At 35.0% G+C, this 19,332-nt stretch overlaps 1 protein-coding gene across 1 annotated transcript in view; it reads left to right on the top strand.

Annotated features, from left to right (window-relative positions):
- The first annotated feature begins 4,461 nt into the window (after positions 1-4,461).
- b4galnt4a (beta-1,4-N-acetyl-galactosaminyl transferase 4a) overlaps positions 4,462-19,332 on the top strand; it is a 217,617-nt gene continuing 202,746 nt past the window's right edge. Inside the window, exon 1 of the mRNA XM_051100119.1 lies at positions 4,462-6,288. Coding sequence (XP_050956076.1) covers positions 6,147-6,288 — 142 coding nt within the window. The 5' untranslated portion in view covers positions 4,462-6,146. The remainder of the gene's footprint in view (positions 6,289-19,332) is intronic.

Raw genomic sequence — 19,332 nt, 5'->3', positions numbered from 1 at the left:
TATTTTAGACTCAATTTTGCCACTTACCTCATCATTTTTTAAATGAATAGTTCCAAACGAGGTCAAAGCGCGATTGGTAGATCATCCTTCAGCAACACACAACAGAGGTGATTTGTTCCTGAATAAATCAGCGTATTTGAACAAACGATTCTTTAAATGATTCAGTGACTCACTCATAGAGTCAGTTGTTTCGTTCGTTATTGAATTAGATTTTTGAACGAAACGGTTCTTTAACTGACCCAGTGACTCACTTATAGAGTCAGTTGTTTCATTCGTGATTGAATCAGAGTTTTTGAATGAATAAATTAATGATTCAATAGCCCAGTCACTCGTAGCCACCTATTGGCATAACAATGTAAATTGCAGAAATGGCCACTGGCGAAGCGGAGTAATAAGTGATATAGTGAAAAGGAGCAGAACTTGAATGGGCCTACTGTGCGTAATTCTGCGTTAAAGCCTTTTAGCGCTAGTGTTGAGCTCTATTGGTGGCTGAAAGCTTTATCAAATTAGAGTTTGAAATCTGTGTAGCTTCCTATGGGTTTGTGTGCAGGTCTATAATGAGTGTTGTTGATAAGGTAATCGTGTTTTCCAATGGTTTTGACTGTGATAATACCATCATCTCCAACGGAAAAACAGGAACGGAGCTGTTTGTTTGGAAAGCCAATTACTGATCACATGTTGTGAGATCAACACGTTCTTGTCTGAAATCCATGGATTCCTCAGAGGAGCAGAGACTTTCTTATTGATCCCAGAATTGTTTTCACGTCTTCGTGCCGCTCGCCTTGGTGTCAAAGGTAGGGCTTATTTTAATGTATTTGTATAGAGGTGATTAAATGAAAATGTTTGACTCTTCGTTGTGGTTTTAGTGATCTAACTTTTCCTCAGGCTCACACAGAGTGTCCATAGGTGTGTTTTATCACATTACTATGAACACGAAATAAACTAAAATGTCTCTTTATTAAAATCTCTCAAGAAATATGAGCTAATAAGTGAGATTGTAAAGGTTAGTGACACACACACTTGTCTGAAGACGCAATCTGTACTCAATGCCTTAAACCACAGCAGGCAATGAAAGATTTATAAGCTCTGACAAAGAAAGTGAAGCACAAAGGCAGAAGTATTATTCACAGAGACATAAACATATAACACAACAAGCACTTTGAATTGGCTACAGAAACCAAAAATGCACAAAATATATACGATGGCTGTCAAATGAAATTGCTTTGCTAGTGGCAAAAATGTCAGGAGTATAAAGTCTTGATATTTTCATTTAAAATGAAAATCTTAGTGAAAAAAAAAAAAAAATATATATATATATATATATATATATGTATATGAGCAAAACATATAATGTGTAATTAAAATATATTGATTATAGCCGTTTGGACAGTTTTAAAGACATTACAATTATTTGTCATACTTTTTTCACCTGTTTTATTTTTCTTATGTGGTTCAAAATGCCTGAGGAATGCTTTGGCCTATTTGTGTTTTTAGACAGGAATATCACACATTTTAAAATCAAGAACGAATGCAATTTTTTTGTAAGTCACTCTGTATGTTTTATTCAACGGAGGGCAACAACAAGAGGCTTTTACAATTCAATCCACATCATGTTTCTAAAAAAAGTCACTGAACCTGGATGCATCTTTGCTCATTTTATTTTCTAGGGATCCAAGCACCTTCTTTTTTCTTCTTTTCTGCCCTAGAAGTGTCTGAGCGTCAGAGACCATAAATCGCAACGAGTTCAAACTTGGCTGGATGTTGCCAAGTGCCGTCCAGCGCTAGGTGGCGCTATAATAAGGTCATTTACATCTATCTTCATAACTTGCATCACTATGTAGATTATTATGATGTTTTTATCAGCTATTTGGACTCTTGCTCTGACGGCACCCATTCACTTCAGAGAATCCTTTGGCGAGCAAGTGATGCGATGCTAAATTTCTCCAAAAATGATAAAGAAACAAACTCATCTACATCTTCGATGCGTAAATTTTAAATTTGGGGTGAACTGTTTCTTTGTGTCAATGAGATTGTCCAGTCTTTTTTGGTTTGTTTTGAAAGTGGAAGTGATTGGAGTCACATTTCAAATCTTAAAGGTGCAGCGGAAATGATTCACTCCTGCAAAGCAAGGACAGTAATTTACACCTGTTACTGCAGGAACAGTACGGGTGTCAGATTTAGATCAACATCTAAAAGGCCTTCCTTTTAATCCACTTGACATTTCAGATGAAGCTGGGCATCTTATTGTAATGTCACGCCGGTAAGCAGCGAGGAAGACAAACAGGAAGGGAAAAGGCCATTCTATGTATAACTTGGGAAGAAAATCTCACGGCTTTCTCTATTTCATCTGTGAGTTCTTTTGTCATAATGATCATAGCCATGATGACAGCTACATGTTTAATTAACCAGTCACCCTACCCGGCCTCTACTAGTTATGTTCAAATTCACCGCACGTGACTGTGGTCTCTTAGGGAAATGGGGTGAATAAGACATTGGGGAAGAAATTACTGTAATGTGGTTGTGGCACCTCTGACAGCTCAGCGAACTGCCTGACAAACCACTAATATTTCACTATATAAGCTCTGCATGGGCTTATAGCTTCATGCATATTAGAAACACGGCATAATTATTCACAGATTTGATGAGTCTTGTGCTTATTCTGTGAATGATCAAAGTCGGGCAATATGCAGGCTACTTAAAATGCAAAAGAGGAGTTTAGAAAGGCTGTGGGCTTTAAATTACCCCATAATATGACAAATCCAACTGCCCATCTGAAGGGAAACTATCTTAGGGAAGGAAAAGAAGTATTTTATGTTGAACGCAGCTAAATTATGTTGCATATGCAAATCATCTAGCAGAGCAGATCTTGTAGATATTACAATTAGATTATTGAATTTTGCTTGTGGTTTCACACATTAAATAATCAATTAATTCTTACCTTTTTTCTACTATTTTTTATGTTATTCTACTCTGTTATTCAGTTTATCATACTAAATTCAACATTTTTTTGTTTATTACTATTATTATTATATATTTTTTTACATTTAGTTTATTTATATTATATATTTATTTTTTTGTTCATTTATGAATTTAATAAAAATGTACAATACATTCCATAATTATAACTCAAAGGGTTGCCAGGTTTTCACGACAAAACTCAACGGGGGGTAAGATACACAATTTTTTGGTGGGGTTCCCCTGGTAAAATTTGCATTCCTGGGGCTAAACATCACGTTATTGAGGTCGCTTCAACCTGCGGACATGGAAAACAACCCGCGGCAACACTGTAAAGTAGTCCTATCTATCTATCCATCTGAGGGTTGCCAGGTTTTCACCACAAAACTCAACCAGTTGCTGCTCAAAACTAACCCAGTCGCAGTGTTAAATAGTCCAATCTTGTGGGAAAACCTTAACCTTGGCAACACTTATCTATCTATCTATCTATTTTTTTTTTTTGTTTGTTTTCACAACAAAACCCGCCTACTTGTTTGTTGTGTCAGTTGCATTTTGGTCGGGTCCCCGGTAAAAATCACATTCCAGGGGCTAAACATCACGTTATTGGGATTGCTTTATCCTGTGGACATGAAAAACAACCTGTGGCAACAGTGTTAAATAGTCCAATTCCGTGGGAAAACCTTAACCTTGGCAACACTTATCTATCTATCTATCTATCTATCTATCTATCTATCTATCTATCTATCTATCTATCTGTCCATCTATCTATCTATCTATACACACAAATTCAGTAAGCCAGATATTAAAATTTAATTCAAAATGTTTATTTTTTTTACAAAATGTTTATCTTTTACATTTCAATTATTTATTATTAATGAATTTAAAAACACAAATTTCAGACAAACTTTAACAAATATTTAAAAATTAAAAATACTTAAAAAAAATTTAAAGATAAAAAAAATCATTTAATTAAATAGAAAATGAGCTAAACTTGTATATTATATATAACATATATTTATATTATATTTACCTTTTTACATATCAACCTTAACCTAAATGAAACCTTTCATGAGACAATAATAAACATGCATTTTAGTGTTGATATCGCCTGTCAAATGATGGAAACATCAAATCAACAAGGTGAAATCATCACAGCAAGCGATTAAACGTTAATATATGCGTTTCGTCACGGGAGCTCTTCCAATAATAACCTATTGCGCTGGAACTCCGCCGATGGTTGGACACAGTTCCTGCCCATAACGGCTCCACCCAAGTTCGGTTGCCCAGCAGCGAATCATACTACGGTGACGGCAGAGCTTATGAATATTCATTGCGTAACAGTGACGTTCCACCAATAAGCCTGACTGGTTTTCTATCGATAACACTTGACTCATGAATATGAATTAACACAGCGCCTGGATGCTTAGCGTAACGTCAACACAGCCTGTTTAATAATTCATTAGCTCAGCCAATACCATAGTAGGATTTGTAATGTCGCTCCCCGGCAGCGTCATGGATGCTCAGTTGAACGCGGGGATCGAGAGTCGGTCACATCGCAGGACTGGAAGCGGAGCTTGTGGGATTTATCAGACTCGTTGCTAAATAGTTTATCTGACTAAAGGCGTGACAACATCCACACGGATTGGATCCGCACACAGAGACTGACGCATCACCTCACCTCGGTGAAACAAAGCGTTTGTTTTGCAGAGCGCACTAGTGGAATCAAAATGTCAGATGCAGCTAACGGTACCGGAGCGTACGGACGCCAATAGAGCATTGTTATTGTTTTTATGCTGACGGGTTTTCTGTGAACGTTTAGGTTCATGCATTTGATTTCAATTTCTTGAAAGAGCGAGTAAGTTGCGTGTGGACTTGGATGGATAGCAGGTGCATGAACGCATCACCTATAAACCGCAAGAGCAATGTAATTCACTCGCGGTTTTCACGTTGCGTATAATAACTGAGGGTAAATCAGCATTTATTTAAATGCATTGCATTTTTTTTTTCGATTGCAATGCTTTAAGATACCAGTCGCGTGATGTTCAAATTTACTGAATCAACGCACCTACTCGAAATACATATTTAATTAATTAAATCTAAAGTGTCTTATGTTTATTTAGGATTTCGTACATTGCTACAGTTTAATTCTCTCTGGATTTGCTGTAAAAAAAACAATTTGTTAGAATTGCCTTAAATTTTGAATTTAATTCAAAGTGGTGCCAAAGTCACTTGTAGCCCACAGTGACAGTCCACTGCACTTTTTGACCACTTCAAAGCGAATTACTTAAGTTAAATGAATGAAATCAAATGTGTAAACATTTTACAATGCATAATATGCACATGTTATGATTTTGCATTTGTTAACTGAGTGGTTTTATTGTGATCATGGCTGTTTGAAATATCCCTGCAAATCTAAAATGTACTTTGCACCTCATCCCAGAAAGGAGCTTCTTCTACAGTTTGTGATTGTGTTGTTCATTGTTAATTAAATACAAAAGCATAGTGTTAAAAAGTTAGACTGGTCATTTGAGCGAAAGCTTTAAATCCAGAGGATGATCCTCTCTGGAGTGGCTGGACTGCTGTCAGAGCGGCTTTCACTAGATTAACAACCCGCTGCTCTTTTCTTTGCCTGTACGCCTACAGTCGAATCTCTTACTGGTACATTGTCCATCGTTACCTGTTTTTAAAACTTGTTTGTGCTAAATGAGACTTAAATGAAGTCACAAACATTGACGTGGCTTGTAAATCATGCATGATGCTTCAATAAGACTCAAGTAGAGTCAGAATCCCATTGGGGAAATGCCATCGTCTGTAAAGAGAGAAGCAGCTGACTTCTTTTTGTAAGAAGTGCCAAACCGAGAAGCAGCTGACATGTTTTAAATATGACTTTGTGACTTAAGGAGTCTTTACTTTTGGCAAAGCAAGACTGATTCGGCTGCTGTTTGGAGAAATATGACATTGTGACTCAAATTTAAGCGTGGTGAACTGAGAAGCAGCTGACACTTTCATTCTGCTGCTGTTGCGGATATGAGATTGTGATACCGGGAGTTTAGCTGCGGCAAACCCGAACCTGATTCTGCTGCTGCAAATATGACATTGTGACATCAGGAGTCGTTCTCTAAAGCGCCAGACTGAGGAGCGGCTGACACTCTCTTTTTGCTGCTGCTGCTGATGATGCTGCAGCTGCGAAAATGCTGCGATTCCCCGTGAAGAAGATACGAAAGCAGTTCAAACTTCTGCTGCTGCTGGTGCTGCTCACTTTTGCCGTGTGGTTTACATACCTGCACATCAACCAGGGCAAATCCATCAAACTCCACTTCAACTATGGAAAAGGTAAGATGTGTTTAGCTTTTATCTGAGAAGAATGATTTAGTATGTGAAGTGAGTATTTCTAGTGTCATTTTTGGAGGGATGAGGAGAAATGAAGCTGAGGTTCAAAATAAAAGGAACTGCTGAATGATCAGTTTCATTATTAACTTTAATTAACCAGGCTGATACTGAGTTTCAACAGCGTCCAGCACATTTAATAGTTGGCAGATAAAAATTGCCATTTTAGGAGTGTAACGTTAGTATTATCAGCATTTCCAATGCATTAGTATTGAATGCTTTTGCGCAGAAATCTGAAATATTGTATTTCGAATTAAATTAAGTTGACTTTAAATTGGTTTCATTAGAAAGTGCTAAAATTATGCAGATATGTTTAGATGAGCATTATAAGAGCTTAGACTGCTGTGATGAACCTTCAGAGAAACTAGATTGTCAGCTCTATGATTAAGTGTGAATTAGCAAAAGCCATGTGCTTGTGAGAATCTCTTTCTCCTTTGGAAAACAGATTCAAATACACACACACACATGAAAATCACTCATTGTGTCATTATATTGGTTGCAAGAATTTTAATTTATTTTTGTAACACATGTGGGCAGTGAACAATTAAATAAAAAAAAATAAATAAATAATAAAAAAAACAGAAAACTTGACTTGTGTTAAAGAGCATGACTTGTTAATGAAATGTGCGTCATCAGTCAGCTCCCACACACACATACAGCTGTTTCTTTAAGTGAAGTGTGTAATTTCTGTGTTTCTATCAGAAATGTAAACAGAATTGCACAAGAAGAGACCTTTTCATTTTTGGAAGAAAATTATGTTGATTGTTAATGGGGTTGCAAAGGGACAGAACATTTCTGGTAAATTTCCAAAAGGTTTACATGGGGAAATCAAGCTCAGGAATTTTAGAAGTATTTGAAGTTGGAATCCTGATGGGAATTTACAGGAGTTAATTGGAAATTTAGGATCGTTTGTTCATCATCCTTCAGCATACTAATGGATTATGACATGCTGTTTCAAGATTCAAGAGCTTTATTGCCATATGTACTACACTGTAAAAAACAATTTGTTGAGTCAACCTAAAATAATTTGTTACTCCGCTGCCTTAAAATTTTAAATTCAGTCAACTCAAAAAAGTTTAGTCAACTTGAAATGTTAAGTTTTACTAAGTGACAGCTTAGATATTTGAGTGGATTCAACTTAAAATTTTAAGGCAGCCGGGTAACAAACAAAGCTTTTAAGTTTAACAGACCAATTTTTTTAGTTTAGTCAACACGAATATTTAAGTTGTCACTTAGAACAACTTAACATTTCAAGTTGACTAAACTTATTTGAGTTGACTGAATAGTCAAGGCAGAAGGGTTACAAATTATTTTAAGTTGACAAATCATGTTTTTTTGTTTTTTACAGTGTAGTACAATGAAATTCTTACTTTGTTTACTCCTCATGAGAATGGCAGGGGTAGAAGATGAACAAAGATAATTTAGGATAATACAAATTACATAAAATATATAGAATATACAGTAAAGTATAAACTAGAAAGAAAAGTCCAATTATCGGTTTGTTAACATTCGGGATGCACACGCATCACGGTTGCAGAAAACCCTGGAGAGGTAGCCTTTACGGCTAGAGAATTACACAGATACGGTACAAAATAGTTACATTTAAATATTATAGATTATATTGATTAGATGTCATTTTCAAAATGTTCTCCGCATATTACAACAGCTTGTCATCCAGCAATAAGCACTGTTATTCAACGAAATTGATGTTAGGACAGTCTTACAGATCTGAAACAGGAATGACCTTTTTTCTGTGGGCGGAGCCTATCCGGTGACAGAAAATTACGGCACTCTATGGAGCCATGGAAAATAATAAAATAAAAAATGATTTTATATTTCAAAATTCTGACTTTATTCTTGCAATTCCGAGATTATATCTCATAATTCTAATATGGAAAACAACTTGCCATTCTCTCTTTTCCCCTAGGCTCAGAATAGGAGTTTATATTCCACATTTCTGGTCTTTTTTTTTCTCCTCAGAATTGACAAACTTACTATTTTTTGAGTTAAATCAAGTAATAATGTCCAAATGAGGAGATATAAACTTGTATTTGCGAGGAAAAAAAAATGTTATGTAAAAATGTTAATAGTAATAGGTTTAATTAATATGTGAACCTGGACCACAAAACTTAAGCAGTCTTCAGCAGCATGGGTATATTTGTAGTAATAAGCAAAAATACGATGTATGGGTCAAAATTATTGATTTTTCTTTTAAACCAAAAATCATTTTTTGGAAGTTAAGTAAAGATGATGTTCTATAAGGACATTTTGTAAATTTCCTACTGTAAATATATCAAAACTTAAGTTTTGGTTAGTAATATGCATTGCTAAGAACTTCATTTGGACAACTTTAAAGGCGATTTTCTCAGTATTTTGTTTATTTTCACCCTCAGATTCCAGATTTTCAAATAGTTGTATCTTGGTCAAATATGGTCATATTCTAACAAATCACACAACAATGGAAAACGTATTTATTCAGCTTTCACGTGATGTATAAATCTCAATTTAAAAAAATTGACCCTTATGACTGGTTTTGTGGCCCAGGGTCACATATGTCATGCTGTAACTTTAGGGCTATTACAATGTGAATATTATGTAGACTTATTGTTTAAATCAAATTTATGCTTTAAAAGTAGAGTAATCATAGCAGTTTTCATCCATAGTATGTCCGTTTAAACGTCTGCATTTAGCTTTAAATGGCGTATTTGACAACAGTTTTCTATAAAAATTATTTGCATTCTGATTTTGACATCAAAAGGCACAAAAATAGTTTTTTCTCTTATTCCATAGATTTTACCTGTTTACCTCCATTTGTTACTTGTGTTTTTCTGCAACCACTATGCATACGCAGCTGCAAGTGACATCACTGTGAAGTCTACTCCAAATTGGTCTATAATAATAGCATAAAATAATAATAGCATTAATGATTTTGTAATGTAAATAGTGTGAGTAGTGTGTTCACACTGGGAATTCCAACAAAAAGAAGTGCACTTGAAATACTTGGATGATGCATTTATTTAAAAGTATGTTTGACACTCAATACTGCTTTAAATCTAATGCTAGATGACAAAATACCTGTCTAAAAGTCATAAACCAGAGTACATAGTGTGTAGATTAAGCAATTAGTGTGTTGCTTTAAGTACAAAGGAAGGAAAGCTGTATCTTATTTAACAGTAAAGGCATGTTAGCACCTAAATGGTACTTTTGTGGTAGCATTTGTGGTACAAAAAAATGTAGGACCCAACTGTGTTGTTGATGAAGGAAGAGCTTTGCTTTTTAGTGTGTTGCTATGCAGTTTCTGGTGTTCTGGGTAATTGCTGGGTGGTTGCCATTTGCCAATAAAATAAAATTTTATTTCTTCCTTTATTGCCTGTTAGTTATTAGCCAGAGTTTAATACCTGAATCCAAAGTGTGCTTCTCATGTCTGTATTCTTCTCTGGTTTGTAGACACTGCATCAACACAGTTTGTTGATGTGTGAACGCATTGTCCTGATTCACTATCTGCGGTCAGATAAGATGCTGTCGGTCTGTATGTCAGTGTAATTATTCTAACACTATTTAAGTCTTTCTCACCTCAGAAAAACAAAATTTCTTCACCTGCCATTATACTGTGCTTGTTGCACATACTATAAATAAAGCTCAAAAGTAAGCGTGAGTGCGTCACGTTGTAGTTATGTTGGTAAATTATGAAATTTAATGAATTAGTTCGAGACAAGACGAGATTTGGTCTTCAAAAAAGCCTTTTTCCAAAAGATACATTTTGAAAAAAGGGGGTTATCTTATAATCAGGGTCGTCTTGTATTTACAACAATATGATGGTTTCCAGTCTGTTTATTAAGACTAAAAGTGCAGTCATGGTTACTGTTGTTTGCTGGATTTTCACAGCTGAAATTCAGTCATTTTATTACAAAATCATGCAGTTGGGAATTTTGTTTACGCCAAAAAAATCTGTCCACACGGATTTTATGTCGCGTTCTGTTGTTTGTGTGAATTTTCCATGTTGACCAATAGAAAGCTGCTTGGTTTGAAAGTGTTCAAAATGTACAAAAATATTAAATGAAAAAGTAACATCAGCTTCAGGTCTGCATATTAAGAGTAATGGTGCAGCCACATTTACTGCTGTTTTCTGTGACAAAAATAGTAATTTCAATAGTAATCCATTTGATTGTGAATGTGTAAGAGGATGAAAGATTTTCCCACTTAATATTTTGAAATTCTGTTGGTCATGTGAATTTGCCATTTTGACCAACAGAAAGCTGTTTGAAAGTATTCAAATGTTCACTAAAGTTTCCAAATTAACCAAAATTAAAAAAAAAATGGTGTCAGCTTCAGATCTGCATATTAAGAATACATTTTCCACAGCCAAATTTCGGTAATTTCAATAGAAATCTTATGAATTTTGTATGAGTGTGAAAGATTTCCTCACAGATCAGCTGGTCTTCTAAATTTGCTGCTCTGAGCAATAGAAAGCTGCTTGATTTGAAAGTGTTCATACAGTAGTCAACATTTGAAGTGGGTTATAAAAGTTCATCAAAGTTGTCCTAAGAGAAAAACGGGTAGTGTTTTAGTCTAGGACAACTTTGATGAATGGTTTTGATTTACTTCAAAATTCACTTGTTGACTACTCCGATTGAGTGATTGAGGTGTTGTGTTTCTGGATGTAATAATGAACATAGTGGTCGTCATTTACTCCCGACATCTGAGCCGCTGAAGTTGCAGTGGATTACGTTTGTTTGTGAAGGGAATCTACATATATCCCGATCTACATATATCCGTCTATGTTCGCGCGAATCATTCATGATCCAGCTTCACTTGCAGCAGAAGTGAGTATAAGGGTTTTTTTATGAATCTTTGCGATCGCCTTTCCTATTAACGTGCTAGTTAGCAAGCTTAGTGACTAAACGCAGCTAAAGTAAACAGGCTCATCACTCCACAGAGAGAAGAGAGGGGCGGGGCTAGCAGAGATCATTTGCATTTAAAGGAGCGATCCATCAGAATGGGATGATTTTTTGCAGAGCTCATTTTGACAAGGTAAAAAGGGTGTTGTTTTACACTACCATTGAGAATTTTTAATCAAAGTATATTTATAGACTTTTTATTAAGACCCTAAAGAATCATATCAACTTGTGGAAAATAGCCATCTGATGACCCCTTTAAGCAGCACGGGTATATTTGTAGCAATAGCCAAAAATACACTGCACGGGTCAAAATTCATCCTCAGATTCCAGATTTTCAAATATCTCGACCAAACATTGTCTTATGTTTTATAAAACATAAGTTCAGCTGGTCTTGTAAACATGCTGTGTTGACCAACAGAAAGCTGCTTGGTTTAAAAGTGTTCATATTTTCACAAAAGCTTTAAAATTAAATAAAAATGTAGTTTCAAGTCTGTATATTAATAGTAACAGTGCAGTCACATTTACCTTTGTTCACCAAATTTTCGCTGCCAAATTCGGTCATTTCAGTAGGGATTTGCACTATTGGAAATGTAGTCTGAGGGCAAAACGTTAACCATTGCAGATTTTGCATCAGGTTCTTTTGGTCTGCATTGACAAAGAAAACTGCTTTGTTTGAAAGTGTTCATATTTTCTTCAAAGCTTCCAAATTGACCAAAATTTAACATAAAAATTACATTAGTCTCTAATTTGTATATTAATATTAATAGCGCAGTCACATTTGCCATTGTTGCCAAATTTTTCAGCCATTTCAGTAGGAATCCATGCAACTGGAAACATTTCCACACACAGATCTGCATATTAAGAATAAAGGTGTGGTCACATTTACCATTATTCACTGATTTTGCAGCTACCAAAATTAAGTAATTTCAATAGGAATCAATGTGATGGTAATTTTGCTGGAGGGTGAAACGTTTCCCCATGCAGATCTAGCAATGGATTCAGTTGTCCATGTGAATTTGGTGTGTTGACTGACACACAACTGCTTGGTTTGACTTCTGTGTGAGCTGTGCTTTATACATCGCTACACTATTGACAATATACGATAGACTTTTTCAGTTTTTTATAGTCAGTAATGTGACAGGACCTTAAAGCTTATATTACAAGCACTAGCGTGCTAACACAGTGTCGGACACCTAGAGCCCATCTGACATCGCCTTTTTTGTGTCGGCCACTCTAGAAGAGGATCCCCTTTCTCATTAACAGCTGCTAAAAGCCCTGTGTGGTTTGGCATTTCTCCCCTGCTGCCCCAAACTGACCTCAATCATAACCCAGGAACTTCAGCCTCTGTCTGGCCGCTCCAGTCTTTGAGTGGGCCACCAAATCACTCCTCTCGTGAAGGAGAAGAGCACAGGAATCACTTAAGTGCAAAAAGGCAGCACAAATCCTGCATTAGCACAAAGAAGTAGTCTGGAAAATAACGTGGCACCGCACCAAGCCATCTACGGCGAAATGAAAAAGTCTGTAGGGATCGCAGAGTGACGTTACTGACATTTTAATCAGAGATGTCGGCTGTGCATGTTTGCACAAATAGGCTGATTTATTTTCGCCTGAGGACTCACAATGGTCACCTTATTCCCAATTACAGGCTCCGTAGGGCTGGGTCAAGATGTAGCCGTGCACCAGCTGTGATAGGTTGCTGTGAACAAGGGTCTTTTTAAGCAACCAAGTGTGAAGGAATGTGTCGAAGTAGCAGGCGGGTCATTCTTGTTAGGCCGTACCTTTTGAACTCTGCAAGTTTTTATAAATTAATGTGCTTGGGTTGTAATTCGTAGAAGTATTGCTATGAAAGCATATATTAGACTTGCAAATATATGCGTTGGTCAAGCTCAGGCACTCAGATGTCATTAATTCTAACCTATTTACATGGTGGCAAGAAAATAAACAAGATGGAGCTAAAGTTAGCCATTGCTCAGAGTGGGATTTTGAGTGTGCTTGAGATCAGAAAGTTAATTGCAATATTTTTTTGAGCATATTTTATAATACAGATTTTTGTCCTTGTATCTAATATTATTCATTATTTAAAATAAGCTAAATTATATGTTATTTTTTCCCTATTTATTAATGCTCAGTGAAAAAAGAGCATTATATGTAATATCTGTGTACAAATAAATACCAATAATAGATAAATCCTACTTAATTAACACACATACACACATTTTACAACAAATTGATAATAGGAAGAAATAAAAATAAGTAAATAAAATAAAAGATGGAATTATGATGGAATAAAAGTTAAAAGAATCTAAAAGTTGCACAAAAAACAAAACCTTAACATAAATGTCAAACAGTATTACAGAGACACAGATACTGTCAAATATTGGTACATTAAAGCATCTAAATACATACATTTTCATTATATATATATATATATATATATATATATATATATATATATATATATAATATTTAAGGAATCTGGCATTTTATTCTTTATAAGATAAAGAGATTTAAGAAGTATATTTTTGGTTTTTAAATGAAAAATTCATTAATTACAATAAATAAATAGAATATATAGAAACATGCTAGCAACATGCTAATCATGTTAGAACCTTCCAAACTACATGCCAATCATGCTAGAAAAATTCTGGCCACATGTTAACATGTTAATCATGCTAAAAACATGCTAGCAAAATTAGTTTGATATTACAAGGGGGAATATTTTTGAATTTCTGCTTTTAAATGAAAATAACATTACCGTATAAAACAGTGTGATAAATACATACATACATAAATACATGAATAAACAAATAAATAAATAAATGCCATGGGTTTAGTTTTACATTTATGCATTTAGCAGACCCTTTTATGTTTTTTACGATTAATTATAATTTTAAAATAATGTATTTTAAGCTAAAAGAGTGTGTAACTTTTAACTTTAACTTTGACTTATTCCCACTTTTATTTTATTTTATTTTATCTTATTTTATTTTATTTTATTTTATTTTTTATTTTATTTTATTTTATTTTATTTTATTTTATTTTATTTTATTTTATTTTATTTTATTTTACTTCCCAGGTAAAAAAAAAAAAAAAAAAAAAAAAAAAAAAAAAAGCATATGCTGGTAGGTATGTTTTGATGCTGGTTTAAGCTGGTCCTTTGCTGGTTTATGCTGGTCCTTAGGTAGTTTTTGCTGGTCCTTTGCTGGTTTATGCTGGTCCTTAGCTAGTTTTTGCTGGTCCTTTGCTGGTTTATGCTGGTCATGTTGCAGCATAAACCAGCATCAAAACATACCTACCAGCATATGCTCTTTTTTTCACCAGGGTTTATTGAAGAAGCTTTTATTTAAAGCATTAATACAAATTACGGGCATTTTGCAAAGTGAAATTGAAGATAAAGAAACAGTTTGATGACCAAATAAAACAGCATTTCCGAAAAGGTTTCAAATTTCACTTACAGCAAGAATAACGAAGAAATACCAATATTTTGCTATAAACTGTATAAACTTTTTAGGAACATGGGCAAAACCCTGAAACTAAAATAGTAAATTTATTTATTTTAATTCACTCCTATGTTAAATGACTTGTCATTTCTGCCTAACTACAGATATGAGAACACACCCCCATCTGCCATTGGTTGAAAAAATAACCAAAACTGCTTACCATTGGCTGAGTCGCTGTTGCTGAGTCAGGCTGGTCAGGAATCTCAAACAAACAGTGCAATGTTTTGATAGCGCCACGATGTTTATGCTATTTAGGAAAATCAGCCTATAATGAATTACTTAAAGTTGTCTTAATCTGTATATTAAACTGAGGCACAGGACAGTACTTTAATTGTGATAAAATAAATATGTTCAGAGTTTGGGAGCGACCAAAGTACAGTGTTTGTTAAGGGAAGCCTTTTTAAATTAGTTTTTTTTGCTTGAGGTTGCTATGTTTAGAAATCCAAGGAAACTGATCCCGTTTTGGCATCGGTGTTCAACCTCTAATCGGGACCCCTGTGAATGCTGAATGAAAGGGTGTGAGAAATACACACAAGTGAACCGAGAAGGAGTGGGATGAGATTGGCAGGTTGGTTACAGGCACAGAAAGGGCTTTTGGGAAAGGTCATATGATACGACTGTGTGTGTGAATGGAAAGCAGCCATTTCCCACCATAATCTGGCCGTGCTAAAGCATGACGGCTGTTAAGGTCATAAAATCAGAGTTAATTACGTTGCTGTATAATTGAAGTGTCATTTTACATTCACTGAAAGGTACCCTAAAGGTCTTTTGTTACCTATGAAAACATGTCGCACTTTCTAATGCTTAACAGGAAAAGCTACAGTAACATTATATTAACGAATGACTTTTACAGCAGTGAATACATTATAAGTTACACGCCTATTTTTATTATACTTAATGACATTAATGGATTTAAACTGCATTACTGCGCAAGTTCACAGCATCATTGTGCTGTAATTTCCTTTATATTATTTTTCATTTTGTTAATAGGAAACTGAGCATGAATTAGTTCACCTGTGGGATGCCTTTGTTAATCAATGACGCAGCAACTACTAATTAATTCGTCTTTTTTTAAATGTAAGTGCAATGAGCGTGCAGTGAGGTGCCTGGATTTTGTGTGCTATGACTGTACATGAATGGCCACCATGTACATTATATGAGACATTATTGCTGCTGTCAGTATATAGTTATGCTTTGTTTTATTAATCCACATTTGAAGAACTTACAACAAAATTTACCTTTTTGACAGTGAATCACTTATACCAATTTTTAAACAGCAGTAAAACTATGCAAGCTTGTTTTTGCCAAAAAATAACATCTTTTCATTTCTTCATGTATACTGGAACACCTGATGCGACTGCTAGATTTCTGAAAAATGAGTTTAAGTCATTTACTTTTTTTTCCCCATTACTTCTTTGTTTATTACTTTACATTACTGAATAAATTATTAACCTTTATTAACCTGTTTTTTTTTTCTTTCAATTTTGAGTTTATATCTCACAACTCACACTTTGTTTCTAGTGAAAATTTAAGAATTGGGAGATGAATTTAAAAATTCTTTGGAAAAAAGTCAGAATTGTGAGAGAGAAACTTATTCTGACTTTTTTTTTTTTTTACCCCACAATTATACAGTCTATATCTCACAACTCCATTTTTTTTTTTTGGCTTTCTTATATATCTTATATATATATATATATATATATATATATATATATATATATATATATATATATATATATATATCTTTTTTTCTCATAATTGCAAAAAAGTCAGAATTTGAAATTAAAAAGTCGCAATTATTTATTTATTTTTTAAATTCTGTGGCAGAAACGGCTTTTATAGATATTCTGTTGAACATGCCTGTTTATTTAAAAAGTTAAATCTTAATTTTAACAAAATGTAACAAAAAAAAAAAAAGTTGTTTGTGGAGTTTTTTTTTTAAATAAATTATAAATGACTTTTTTATAACTTAAAGCAATGTTTAAGTTAATATTTCAACCTGTAAAAAATAATGAACACAAAAACTGAGTTTTTGAACAATAAATAAATAAAAATGACTGTTTAAGTGTACATTTAGAAATGGGTAAAAACAAAACAAAAGCAAACAAACAAACAAAAAAAAAAACATGAAACACTCCACAGATGAAAACAGTCTGTTACGAACCGTTACTTTGGAAATGTAATTGATTACATTTGATTACATTTTTGATTTCTTTTCTACATTTCTAATGATTGTTTTCACCTGTTAATCAGTTCATCAACTCTCAGACAGGTTGTAGCCTAAAGTTTTCAGCAGCAGTGTGGATTGATGTAATTGTAGGGTCCTATGAAGTCCATTTTATTTTTTTATTTTTTTTTCTTCCCTTCCCCAAATTCAGTTGTGGCGTCACACCAAAAGAGGCCACTCCCACGATAGTTGATTGACATGAGCATCTTACCTCAGATCAGCTGTAACAGTCCGACCTTCGTTGTTTTGATGCTGGAGCGGGATATCTCCGATTGAGCGATTGAGGTGTTGTGCTGCTGGATGTAATAATGAACATAGTGGTCGTCATTTACTCCCGACATCTGAGCCGCTGAAGATCCAGTAGATTACATTTGTTTGTTGTGTCATGTTGTCTATGTTCGCGCAAATCATTTGTGATCCAGCTTCACTTACAGCAGAAGTGTGTATGTTTTTTTTTTTTTTAATCTCTGCAATCACCTTTCCTAATAACGTGCTAGTTAGCCAGTTTCGTGGCTAAACGCACTAAATGCGGCTAAAGTAAACAATCTCTCAGAGCAGCAGAGAGAAGAGAGGGGCGGGGTGAGCAGAGCTCATTTGCATTTAAAGGAACAATCCCTCAGAATGGGATGATTTTTGCAGAGCACATTTTGACAAGGTAAAAAGGGTGTTGTTTTACACAACCATTGAGAATTTTTAACCAATGGCACGTCTGTGCCATTCATTCACACGGAACATGCAGGATTCATATTTAAATAGTATATTTGCAGCTTCATATTCACGGTAGTCCATATCGCATTTTGATTAGAGTGGCATTTTAGCATCTTGATTTAAGTGCACTTTTGATCCATCCAAAATTTGGCAAAGTCTGTGACATTCCGTGTTAAAAAGTAAATTCTATTTTTATGACAATTCCGCAATTCTGTCTGCATTTTCCGCATCGCGAAAATCATATAATTGGCAATTGTGGTGCGCTGCAATTCAAATGAGATCCCACGACTATCGAATGTGTGCCATGCCTACAAGACTCATCAACTCAAAGATATTTGAACCTCATTGACTTTCATTGTATGGACAAAACATTCTTCAAAATATCCTATTTTGAAGATATTTTGTCACAATTCATTGCTTGGGTTTATCAGTGACACGTGCATTCTGCCTCTCTGGCTCTCATAGTGTATCATATTTCAGTGTTCTGGCTGAGAGATGCTTCGTATTGAAGCCGGTGTTACTTTACTGTAAGCGATCCATCTGGTGAAGCTGGATTACAATCGATCATCAAAGGCCTGAAGCTGCTTGAGTGGGCTTTTATTGTGGTTGTGTGTGCAAAGGTCACCTTAACAGTTTGCTCTGTGCACCCACGTTGGCAAGAGATGACAAGAAAAGGAAGTGATGCAAGCCGTCAGTCAGACTCAGCGGTGAGCTGTGGCAGTATGTGCTTTGTCATAGCGGTGCCAAGTAAAGATTTGGTTACGAACCGAGCAGGAACAAGGTTGCATTTATTGTACAGGTGGAAATGAAAAGTCGGCGTCTGTCCCAAATACCACACTTGGACTTGGGGTTTTAAAATCTAAAAATATGGTCTAAAAATACATTAAAAATGCTTGTTTAGCAGTGTAAATTAACAGTGAAGTTTGAGCACTTGGTAGCACTGGGTGGGCCTGTTTGACTCACGAACCCAAAGGTGTGTGAGAAATTTGAAAGAAATGGCCACTAGGGGGCGATATCACTTTTTTCAAGGGTGTAAATGGTTGTACAATGTGTGAAAAACTGTGCATATTTGTATCGCATGATAGAACTCCTTATTCCGGGCAGCTTTGTCTCTAGAAACACTGCTGTCAATAATACTGTTTGTTAAATAATTGAGAAGATGTAACAAAAGACAATTAGTTTTGCAAACTAGTCCTAGGTTTTCCTCCCAATCTGGAAAAAAGCACAGCAGCACAATTCTCTGGATTCTCTAGGTCAAAAATTATCAAAAAAAAATGTTGAAATTTACCCTTTGGGAAGCTATAACGAGGATGTTTAGAAAAGGGGCCTGTCCAAATTTACCTGAAGTCCTATAAAGCCTAAAGGACAACGCAACAGTTTTACAAAGTTTTAAGGAGATCGGACCACAGCTGGTGCTATACCAGTCATAACCCTTAATGGGGTCATTGGATGCCCATTTTCCACAAGTTGATATGATTCTTTAGGGTCTTAATGAAAAGTCTATAACATGCTTCGGTTAAAATTTCTCAATGGTAGTGTAAAATAACACCTTTTTTTACCTTGCCAAAATCAAGCCTCTGCAAAAATCATCCTGTTCTGGTCAAGGTTGCTTTAAATGTTAATGAGCTCTGCTCGCCCCGCCCCTCTCTTCTCTTTG

The sequence above is a fragment of the Labeo rohita genome, chromosome 25 (genome assembly GCF_022985175.1).
Source record: "Labeo rohita strain BAU-BD-2019 chromosome 25, IGBB_LRoh.1.0, whole genome shotgun sequence".
In the NCBI taxonomy this organism is placed as follows: domain Eukaryota; kingdom Metazoa; phylum Chordata; class Actinopteri; order Cypriniformes; family Cyprinidae; genus Labeo; species Labeo rohita.
Note: the sequence above shows the minus strand (reverse complement) of the source record. Positions and strands in the feature narration are given on the sequence as shown.